Below are 11,346 nucleotides of genomic sequence, written 5' to 3'. Positions count from 1 at the left end.
GCAGGAACTTTGTAGTTCTGATTATGTAAACTCGAGCAGCAATGTGTAGCCCCCAAGGACGGGGTCATTATAAAAATGATAAGTCGGTTCTTCCTTGAATCCATACTTGAATAAAGAGCGACCTGTAACCCCAGGGTTGGCTTATCTCCTTGAAATAGTCGGGTCTGTTGATGATGTGATGATTTCAAACAGCAGTTTGCATTAGCCCCCAAGTGTCATGGTGCATGCTTCCAGCGACATGGGACTTTCATACTTTGATATAATCTTGATTTGAATAATGTACCCCAAGTGTCGAGTCATGTGCCTGCAGTGACTCGGGACTAGTCCTTCTATTGTAGAATAAAATCATATCCACTCTGAATTGACCGTGGTTGTAATGTAACCCTACAAATATATGTCTGAGAAATCCATAAATGTTGTAGTTTACTATAGAGCACAAGTTGAAGAAATCCAAGAGTCGGTCAGTTAGATGACCCGACATTATATGTGATAGAGAGGCTCTTCGAAAATAATCAATTCTTCCGACTTGGCTAAAAAACCCCAATCACTTGACATTGGTTATGATATACCATGAGGAAAATCCAGCCATATTGGCTATCAAAGATTTATTTGCTCCTGCAGAAATTTGTGCTTTGACCCGGTTTGAAGACCAGCATAATACGTATGTATAATGCATGATGCAATGCAGGATGATGCATGTATATGCTAGAATAGTTTCATTTTTTTGAGAAAAGGTAACACCATAGTATGGCATCAAGTTATTTTGAGTAAGCCGGCTTAGTAAGACACGAGAGGGAGACGAGCTTGCAAGGCTCTAGTCATACCCTAAGATCTGTTTGTGCAATAAACCTTTATAATTTAGACTGGCTGATCAGGCTCAAGTCAAGCTTTAGTGAAGCGGGTTTCATGAACCCATGATTTATCTATTTTCCATATGTCATCTATCACATGACACCTCAATATTTTAACCTTTACAAGTTCTGGGTCCACAATGGATTCACTCGCCAAGAGTACATGGGGCCAATAAGGGGAGTCGCACAAACATATAGTCCAGTATAACCATTGTAAAGCGGTAATTTGTCGCAAGCCAAGAAGGTGAGAAAGCTAAACTCGCTGAGTTGGAAGCCCCCAAATGACCCATGATTAGGGAAAAGCCAAACATAGGATTGCAGAAGACAATGTTGTTACTACCAAACAACCTGGGGACTAATAACCCCCAGATAAGCTGGCTTGATTCTTCTTACCACAATTGGCGCCTATGTTTGGACCGTTCATAGTGACCACTGATCCTCTTTGGCTCATAATACCTATGTTTGGACGGTGCATCATGGCAGCTCATCCTCTTTGGCATCATTTAGTGTCCATGTTTGAATGGCCACATCATGGCGGCTCATCCTCTTGGGTGACATTTTAATCGCCCGCCAATGAGGCAGGGCACCCATGTTTTAACGGTCGCATCACGGCGGCTCGTCCTCTTGGGAAACTTTAAAATCTCTAGCCAATGAGGCAGCAGCCCCCGGGACTAGCTTAACTTTCCTGTATTGACCCAGGGTTCTTCAATTATTCAGCCTGGTTGAATCTGTCGAGCCATGTCTGTGTAGCCCCCGAGTCTTAAGTCGACTTCAAGGAGGCGGCTTGAGAGTCTCCATACTTGATTGTGACATATAAACCGCCATAAGGTTGATGGTTTGAGCGACGGATTTTATCTAGTTTGGATACGGCGTAGTGAGCTGATGATCTTTGTGACGCTCATCAGATGTCTTTGGCAAATATCATGGCCAAATTGAGTGCATATATCTCTTAGCCCGTGTTTTATTCTTAGGTAGTCCGGCTCTCGTGGCTCGTCTAGGGCCATTTTTCTTTTCCCTTGTCGCTTGTTTTGAATGACCGGCTCAATGATGGCCGACTCAATTTGTAGCATCACCAAGGATATTTCCTTGACAAACTCTCCTGTTACTTTTGATATGCTGAAGTAGATAGTATTGGGGAATGTGTCTATCCATTGAGCAACCCGGTGCGAGCGGGAGCTGGTCCTATGTTTTGGTGACATTGTGTAAGACATGAATGTCATGCTTCCTTTGCTCCAGTGTTGTTGCGGGAGATGGGCCACAGAGGCGGCTTGCATGTGTCCGTTGGGCGACTCGTATAGGCGAGCACTGCACCGATATGTTGATGGAGAACGGACCGTGGGGACGGTGGCTTGCGCCCGTCTGCTAGGCGGCTCATATAGGTGAGCACTACACCGATATGTTGATGTAGACTGGACTGCACGGGCGGCGGCTTGCGCGTGTCTGTTGGGTGGCTCGCATAGGCCAGCACTGCACCGATATGTTGAGTTGAATGTGAGAGTTGTCCGGCGATTTGGCACGGACGCGAGAATCAGTCACGACATTGTAAGCTGTCTTGGTCGCACAGACATGAGAGTTGTCGTGTTGGTAGCGCGGACGTGAGAGTCGGCCGCGTCATTTTAAGCCGTCTTGGTCGCGCGGACGTGAGATTTGGCCGCATCATTGTAAGTCATCTTGGTCGCGCGGTCGTAAGAGTTGGCCGTGTTATTGTAAGCCCGTCATGTGCGTCGGGTTGGTGTAGATCGTAGCGCGGGGGCGGAGGCTTGCACACTTTTGTTGAAAGATGTGGCGTGGACGGATGCTCACGCGTGATAATATTGGCGTGAGCTTCATATTCTCAATATTACATCACCTTCGTAATGAACACTTTGTTCTGCACAGAAAAATATTACACACAAAGTAATTATTCTCAAAAATAAAAATTATACTGATAAAATAAAGAAGACGGATAGCACCTCATATTTTTGACGGATGAACATCAGAAAATCTTGTGACATATTTGATATAGATCAGGTCGCAGGGGTGACAGCTCAGGCGCGTGTGTTCCCCGATCAAAATTGGACGTTGATAGCTCGACTAATTGTTGAGGGCGACGGAACAAACGCCAATACATATCTTTCGACCGGAATAGATCTGCGAACATAAAATAATACAAACCAATAGAAAATTCTTCATAGAATTTATTGCGGATCAAATGAAACTAGAATAAATATCACCTCGTACAGTCTTGGTAGACGTAGCAATTGAGGAGAGGACAAAATCTGAACTAACAGTAATTTTTTCTCACATGAAGCAACCTATTACTTTTGGAGTGGTATATGTCCAAACTTCATCGCAGACTGGATCGGTTTTGGCTTCCGGTCCCCGGCTCATTCTTTTCCACCTCCGACTTCACTTTCTCCTCTTTCTTTATCCTACCATGGAACAACTCTTGCAGGAAACTGGTAAGCTATCCCGACTCCGGATAGAAAACGGACACGGAGTGGAGGTAGGTGCGCTGCTGCGTTTGGACACGTGGTGACCTCGGCCGGCTCGGCAGGGCGAAGCCGCGGGTGGAACTTGGCGAAGGTAACGCGCAGCTTCAGTGGCACTGGTGCGCGGCGAAGCGGCTGATATGGAGCGGCACCGCAGCGAGCCGGCGGGCGGTGCGGCTAAGCGAGCCGACTGAGGTGAATCGATGGCGGCTCGAGGCGAGGTCCGCACGGGGCAGCTCAAGCGGCATGGCGAGTCGGCGAGCGCGGCAAGGCAGAGCGAGGCGAATCGGTCGCGCGGCCACGGTTGAGTGGGCGACTCAGCGGCTCGGGGCGAGGCGATTCGGTCGCGCGGCGACGGTGGATGCCGATGCAGTGGCTCGAGGCGAGGCGGAGCGAGGCGATTCGGTTGCGGGGCGACGATGGATGGCGACGCGGCGGCTCAAGGTGAGGCGGAGCGAGGCAACTCGGGCGTGCGGCGACGATAGATGACGACGCGGTGGCTCAAGGTGTGGCGGAGCGAGGCGACTCTGTTGCGCTGCGATGGCAGATGGCGACATGCCGGCTCAAGGTGAGGCGGAGCGAGTCGATTCAACGATTCGGTCGCGCGGCCACACTGGAGTAGGCGACACGGCGGCTCAAGGCGGTTCGGTCGCGGGGCGACGTTGAATGGCGACGCGGCGGCTCAAGGTGAGGCGGAGCGAGGCGACTCGGTCGCGTGGCGACGGAAGATGGCAACGCAGCGGCTCAAGGTTAGGCAGAGCAAGGCGATTCGGTCATGCGGCGACGGCACATGGCGACGCGGCGGCTCAAGGTGAGGCGAAGCGAGGCGATTCGTTGATTCGGTCACGCGGCCTTAGAGCACCCTCAAATCCTTAAATCCAAGGGTTGAGAATTGGTCATTTTTGACACTTTAAAGGTTGAAAAACAAAGGCAAAGACTAAAACCCTCAAACTCAACCCTTATAGCCTAGTTTTGAACACTATGAACATGCACGCGGAGGAACAGAGGATACAAAAATGACTTCAGCCGCGGAGGCGCTCGCGCTCGCGCTGCCTGGACGAGGCCGTCTCCCTGGCGTACCGCGCGGTGGAGCTCCGCCGGGCGCCGCGGCCCTTCTCGGCGGGCGGCCGCGGCAGGCGCGGCGGTGGGCGGGGGCGCGGCGGGCGCGACGGCGGCGGCTGGAGCGCGGGGCCGGGGCCTGGGCGCAGAGGGGCGGCGGGGCCGGGGCCGGGGCGGCGGCCAGAGCGCGGGGGAGGCGGGGCGGCGGCCGGAGCGCGGGGAGAGGCGGGGCGGCGGCGGCCGGAGCAACTTCCTCGCGCGGACGGGAACCAACTGTCTCCCGCACGAGGTGGGAAGTGAAGTACGGGTTAGGGGCAGTTTTCCCCTCAACCCTCACTTCTACAGGCTGGAAAGGGGTTTGAGGGTTCGACTTCTAAATTTTTTTACGGGTTTAAGGGTTTAAGGGTTTTAGTCTACGTCGTTTTTCCGATGAAAATTGTAAAAAAAACGGTTATTTTTAAGGGTTTGAGGTTTAAGGGTTTGAGGATTCTGTTAGAGATGCTCTTAGTGAAGTAGGCGCGGCGCGATGATTGCGCCGAGCGCATTGAAGACCACTCGTCGGCGGGCAATAGTGTTGTCGCGAGGTCAACCATGGTGCAGCGGCCCGAGGGTTCGAGAGGTGCGGCGACTCCAATACGATGTGGCCGCGGCCGGCTCGACGTGGCGAGGTAGCTTTGTATAGTACGACCGTTGCCCTTCTCGGAACCCGCATATGTGCTATTCCATTAGATACGAGTAGTAGCTTCCCAATTGATGAATACTACTCCGATAGTAATTCATGATGTCTTTTTGCTGGACGTGAGGTGGTTTGGCTTTTTCTAGGTTGTCCTTCACATGTGAAGCGGTGGCCGTGGTTGATGCCCTTTTCTTCTCGTGGACGGTCCAGTAATTGCTTAGTGGCGACGGTGACATGGTGGATTGCAGCAGATCTCCTGGCATCGAGCAACAGCACTGCTACAGCCGCTGCAGAATTCGTCAGGAGTTGTAGCGTGGAAGAAATTTCATGTGCGTCAATCTGTGGCATGATGAATCGCTCAAGACTATACCGTTTTGACTATTGGTCGACGATGTAATATTCTGCCCCAGCTCTTCTTCATCCGGCATATGGCGAGCTTCTCGATCCGTGAAAAGATTCCTTCAAGAACATAACACCACCGTATGTTGGTCCAACGGTGGGCGTCAATTGTCGTGGTTTATCACGACATATGTCCTCATGCAAGGACTTAGGTGTGGAGCAATCGCAACTATTTGACCGCTTGAGAGGGGTTGATCGAAAGTGAGAGACGCGGGTTACCTAGGTTCGGGCCTCCGATGGAGGTAAAAGCCTACGTTCTGCTTGTGTTTCATTGATGAAACTGATGATCTAGATTATAAGGGTGCGAAATCGCTACCTTTAATTTCAAGGGTGTCTAATCTGTCTATCTCTAATAACTTAATTTGTCCTTCTTGGGCATCTTACCCCTCCTTATATAGATGAAAATGGTAGGTTTATATGTAGAGTCCTACTAGGAGTAGGACTAGGACTACTCTCTCTTCAATCCTAATCCGGGTCTTGTTTCCTTCTCGGGGGAGTCTTTCCTCTTCGTTGGCTTCTCTTGTGAGTCGTTCTTCCTGGCCTCTCTATGAGCCGCCTTATGTCGGGGTGCACACCGGGCCTTGGGTCTTTAGTCTTGTCATTCGTTTGACCCACCTACCGAGTCACAAGTGAGTCGCCAAGCTCGACCGGATCACCAGTGAGTCACCCAGTCCCAGCCGGGTCATACTTCAAGTCGGGTTGCATCACGGGGTATATCTCGATGGAGTGCACAAGACCTTCGATAAGAGTAAAACAAATCCAGAAAGACCGTCCGACAAACCAGATCCCAATAGGAGTCGCGCGTATCTATTTCTCAGGGCACTATCCGATGGGTCTAATGACGAGTAAAAACAAACCTCGAGTTTCCTCCGAGTAGCCCCGCACGCAGCCCATTAGGGACCAACACCATCAGCATTGGCCCCCTGTATTATGTTGAATTAATCCACGGATAGTGCTAACTCCCTATGTATTACGAGTGGTGTTCAGTATTATTATTTTAAGAAAATATAGTACCAATGTTGGGCCTTGCCGGACAAGTTTTATCCAAAAAATCAAGGGGTTCCCATAACAACCCAAACATGTTAGGAACGCTCAATGGTGGAACATAGCACCGGTTCACAAGTACTAGGGTGACAAAAGTGGAACAAAACATCGAGGCAAAAGAGCAAGCCTTCCACCTTTTACCAAGTATAGATGTGCATTAAATTAAATATAAATAGTATTATGATATATCAAGGAATCCATGTTGTCACATGGGAAGCAACTTGCACGTGCAACTAGCAACGCTATAAGACAGGCTGAGCAAGCAGTAACATAGGCAAACAAAGGATTGCTGGGATGTGGAGGTGTTAGAGGCCTTTCATGGAAATGTTGGAAGGCTTGACATAACAGGTGGTAGGCAGCGAGACAACTAGCATGGCAATGATAGTAGTGGTACCTAGGTAAATGATTATCTTGCCCGTGACCACGCTTGGAAGAAGAACGAATCTGTGAAGTAGACGAACCGACGTAGTCGAACGAATCCTCACACCCGAAGCGGTTCGGAACTCTATCGTGAAGAAACAATTCAGAAATAACAATCAACACACAATAAACACCACAACATATGAAAGATATGATGAGCAAACAAATATGATCCAAGTTCAATTAATTATGCACAACAATAAACTCCTACACATCAAGTGAATCTCAATATACAATGACTTGCACATTGATGAAACTCTATATTTGAATTACTTAGTTCACTCCCGTTTAGGTACAAGACCATGTTAAGTGTTGTTAAACATGATAAAAGGTGAAGCATAAATATACTACATATATATGCATTTTAATGAGGTCGGAAACAACATATATCATTTCTGAAATGACCCCATATGTTAATTTCGAAATTGCTCCAGTTCTGTAATAAACATATTTTTGTATTTATTAAACATAAAAATAAAGTGAACCATGTGATTCTACACGTCATTCTAGTAGATTTACATATATAGATCATCTAAAATGGAGCTTCGATCTAAAAGATATGAGCAACACAAGATGATATGGTGTGAATGCAAAATTTGTGCAAATGTCAGCCACAAGCATGTTGATCATGGATGCAACAAGATATTATGAAACTACATGAAATTCTAGGCAGGTTAAATGCGGCCAAAACAATGAACAAAAATTCCGGAAAGTCCCCATATGTATATTAAGGTTTTGGTATTGTTCTACCTATAACACAGTGTTAGAGTTATTAAACAGCAAAATAAATGCCATCATGATATTCTACACATTTTTCTAGTCAATTTACATATGTGAATCATTTTAATCGGACCTACGATTATTTAATTATGAGGCAAATATTTTATCATGTCATTTGTGCAAATTAAATAAAAATAGAAGTTAAACATTTTAAACACATGTGAGAGTTGGATATAGTGAAACTGCACAAAATTCTAAGCATTTTTCATGTATAAAGTTTGTAAATCTGATGCACTATTATTTTGTTATGAACTAAATCATTTTAATATTACATCACGTAAAACAATGCAAACAAGGGGTTAAACATCCTTAACCGTGCATGAAAGTTGGTTATTATTAATCTACATGAAATTCCAAACATTATACATATATAAAGTTTTTACATGCGATCCATGGTTAATCAATTATTAGCATTTTAAAATGACGCATTTTTTGTAATTAAAAATTCTCTAGAAAATTCAACAAATTTGAAAACCTAAAAAAACAATACAGGGCGAATCCTGGCGAGCGTAGCATAGAAAATCTCGCCCACGGCGAGAAACTGGGGCGGTTGGCGTTGACTTACCTTGCTGGGCCTCGCCCAGTCGGAGAGGAGGCCGCTCGGACTCCGTTCGTTGATGGGCTGAGGTGGGGCATAGGCAGGCCAGGCGAAGACGCGGCTGGGCCTGGGCTCCACTTGGCCTTCGGACGCCGTTGGGCCGTGATGAGGCTGGCCCACGTCTGACCCGAACTGGTCTATGGACAGGGCCTCTCGGGAGGTTGACACAGGCAGGCGAGCTCCTCGCTCGTTGCAGGGGCGACGCGATAAGAGGCAGCTCCACCGAGGCGAGGAGATGGCTGGATGGAGCTTGGGTTGCGGGAACAGGTGGATCCATCGCGGAGGGGGCTGGATGTGGCAAAGAATGACGGCAAGTGGCAAAGCTTGCTGCTCATGCGGCCATGGGGGGAGCTTCTGTTGCTTCGAGTTACAGAGAGAGAATGAGAGAAGTAGGGAGAGGGGAGAGAGGAGGAAGGAGGAAGGAGAGGGAAGGGACTCGGGTCGACCTGCGGTTGCTAGCAGCAAGGACAACTTGAGGGTGCGACGGTTGGGCGAGCTCTTGTGGCTCGCCGGCCGGTGGAGGCGGGGCGAAGCTGGGGTCGACAAGGTAGACAACAGCAGAAGAGGGTGCGGCCTCGGGCTGCAGGGCACTACGGGCATGCGCACGGGGAGCCTCGGGCTCCCTACGTGCGACGGACGCATCCAGGAGGACAGGTAGGAACGCGTTGCGGAGGCTGTGGGCCAGCCAGGCACAGAAAACAAGGGGCAGCGTCGGATGTTGGTGGTTGGCTGGTATCGAGCTGGCTGGTGGCGGGGATCTGAGGAGGAGTATGGAAGTGGCAGCGAGGATGGGACATTTCTCCTAGAAATTAAGGCTGATCTAAAATGGGCTAGGTGGCTGCATATATATATATATATATATATATATATATATATATATATATATATATATATATATATATATATATATATATAATATAGCTGGATTGGGATAGGGGCTATTTGGTTCCTTCGATCTAAATCGTTCGGTCGTGGTTAAATAGGTTAGGGGTCGAAATGAAAGACCGATGATGGTTTGGGATATTACGGGGTTGATCTGGATCCAACAGTCATGACCGCCGGGTTCGGGTCCAGGGGAAGTTCCTCACTAGGTTGCGAGCAGCTCAGTGCACTGTGCAGAGAGGCTAGGCAAAGATGAGAGGAAAAATGGGTAGCCCGGCCTGAGATTTTTAAACACTAAAAAATGTCTCACTTTTGACTCGCAGTGCCGCTATAGATTTGACAGTTGGGGTATCAAACTAATTTCGTTTGCAATGAAATTTGGCAGGCTGCGTACCTACACTATATTAAGACTGCATGCCAAATTCCAACCCATTCTGAGAATATTTTATACGCACATTTAAAAACAATATTTCAATGATGTTGCGGGCGCGTGCGTGTGTGGTTGGTCTCAAACGATCAACGACAAAAATGGAGTGGACCTGTAACTACAAACATATGCAATTTTTTTAAATGACGACAACAAAGTACCCACACTATGCAGATGAGCTCCATGATGCGATGATAAATGAGACATCCAAATAAATCACACGGTGGTACCGAAATAAAAAGGGAATCTTCTCGAGCGTCGGTTCCGAGGTGTTACACGGCTCACCGGCCATGTGTACTCGTTGCGTAGAAGCTTCGGTGGAGGTCGTCAGGGACGATCCCTTGCTGGAATGAACGGCAGATAGAGGGCATCACATCAGGTAGGTTAGAGACAATCACGGGGAGAGGAATCAGGACCGGAGGAGACAACCGGAGGCGGCAGCACTCGACTTGATCACGAGCTCTGGATGCTTCGGAGGGTGCGTAGATGCTACTTGGGGTCGACTGGGATGGAGCTAGGGTGATCAGAGGCAAGGGGGAGGCCTGGGAGCCTCTATATAGTGGTGGCTGGAGCTCACCATGGACAGAGAGCATGGCGAGTTCGAGGGCATTGCCATGGGCCTCTGGGATGCCCTAGGCCATGTATACGGTGGTTATGGACGTGGTCCTGGTCTGTGGATGGGAAGGGGAGGAACGGGGGGAAGCTTGAAGCCCGCCCATGTGATTTTGCTCATTAGGGCTCTCGGGCGACCGACGCACGTGCGAGGAAGGGCAGCAGGAGGGAGAAGGAAGAGGGGACAGGGCTATGACATGCTGCGGATGACGATGGGCTTCGACACGCGTGCTCGGGAGGCCCGAGGTAGTTGGGAGCTTTGGGATGGGGCGGCTATAGCGCGGGAGTGCACTGTCGCATGCTCTAGAGCGTGGTTTTGGAGACGCCCATGAGTGCCTAGGAGCTAAGGTAAAAGTAGGGATGAAGAAATGGAGAGAGGGGGAGGTAAAATAGGTGTTGCCATAGCTATCCAGAGGGGGTAATTAGAGTTTTTACTCCGCTCCATGATTGAGCAGGGGCTTGAGACTTTTACTAGAGGTGAATGGTAACTAGGAGCTACTCTGGTAGAAATTTGGGGTGAAGGAGAACATTGGAAGGGGTCAAAATGTGTTTTTCCCCAAATCACGAGAAGGTGTTCGATGTGTGTTTCGGAAAGATAAAATTTCCCACTTGTTGTGAGATTTAACAGGACCAAATGATGAGTAAAATGAGAGTGGTCACAATGCTTGAGCTCATTTGAGGAAAGTTGACAATGTAGAGATGGAAAACCCTAGGAATCAACAAAAATGTGTTTCCATTGACGTAACCATGCAAAATCATTACACCTAATGAACATGTTTGTGTGGAGGCATTAGTTAGTGATTAGAACTTGCCCAAAAGGTTTGGGATCAAATGGGAGAACTTGGCAATGTATAGTTCCTCCAATTTTGTTGTGGGCAAAGAGGGTTTGGAATATTTTGGTGAAACAAATCAACTAGGATTGAGATGAAACTTTGCAAGATCACCACATATATCATGTGTGACTTGCTAGAATTTTCTTGTAATTATTTGAGAATATTTCTTATAGAAATATTTCAAATGCTTGAAATAGGCAGAAAGGGTTTTGAGGGGTTTTGTCCAATATTTTGAACATGACCACGTGTTGAAACTCTTATATACGGAAAATATATGTCCAGTGAGTTTCCCTT

General features: G+C 48.2%; 1 protein-coding gene across 5 annotated transcripts; it reads right to left on the bottom strand.

Moving 5' to 3' along the window:
* Positions 1–1,982: 1,982 nt before the first annotated feature.
* Positions 1,983–9,068, bottom strand: LOC123404797. Of its 5 annotated transcripts, XM_045098743.1 has the most exons (5): positions 8,745–9,068; positions 8,266–8,652; positions 6,895–7,005; positions 5,428–5,516; positions 4,637–5,344 (listed from the first exon to the last, which is right to left on the bottom strand). In XM_045098743.1, the coding sequence occupies exons 2-5, from the start codon at positions 8,334–8,336 to the stop codon at positions 5,142–5,144; spliced, it is 474 nt and encodes a 157-aa protein (XP_044954678.1). In that variant the 5' UTR covers positions 8,337–8,652; positions 8,745–9,068; the 3' UTR covers positions 4,637–5,141. The 5 variants fall into 5 exon arrangements, 3 of the variants coding, with proteins under 3 accessions (XP_044954678.1, XP_044954677.1, XP_044954676.1); XR_006611914.1 differs by lacking the exons at positions 4,637–5,344; positions 5,428–5,516 and adding exons at positions 1,983–2,721; positions 2,804–2,981 and having other exon boundaries at positions 8,266–9,062; XM_045098742.1 differs by having other exon boundaries at positions 8,266–9,065.
* Positions 9,069–11,346: the final 2,278 nt, after the last annotated feature.

The sequence above is a fragment of the Hordeum vulgare genome, chromosome 6H, assembly GCF_904849725.1.
Source record: "Hordeum vulgare subsp. vulgare chromosome 6H, MorexV3_pseudomolecules_assembly, whole genome shotgun sequence".
Taxonomy (NCBI): Eukaryota; Viridiplantae; Streptophyta; class Magnoliopsida; order Poales; family Poaceae; genus Hordeum; species Hordeum vulgare.
The sequence above is the reverse complement of the archived record's forward strand: the minus strand, read 5'-3'. Positions and strand labels throughout refer to the sequence as shown.

Bases quoted from the DNA above. Each gene is read 5' to 3' on its own strand.
- LOC123404797 (XM_045098741.1), bottom strand. From the start codon at position 8,940: ATGCGTCCGTCGCACGTAGGGAGCCCGAGGCTCCCCGTGCGCATGCCC. The intron at 7,006-8,265 runs GTAAGTCAACGC...TCTTCACGATAG, and splicing joins ACTGGGCGAGGCCCAGCAAG to AGTTCCGAACCGCTTCGGGT.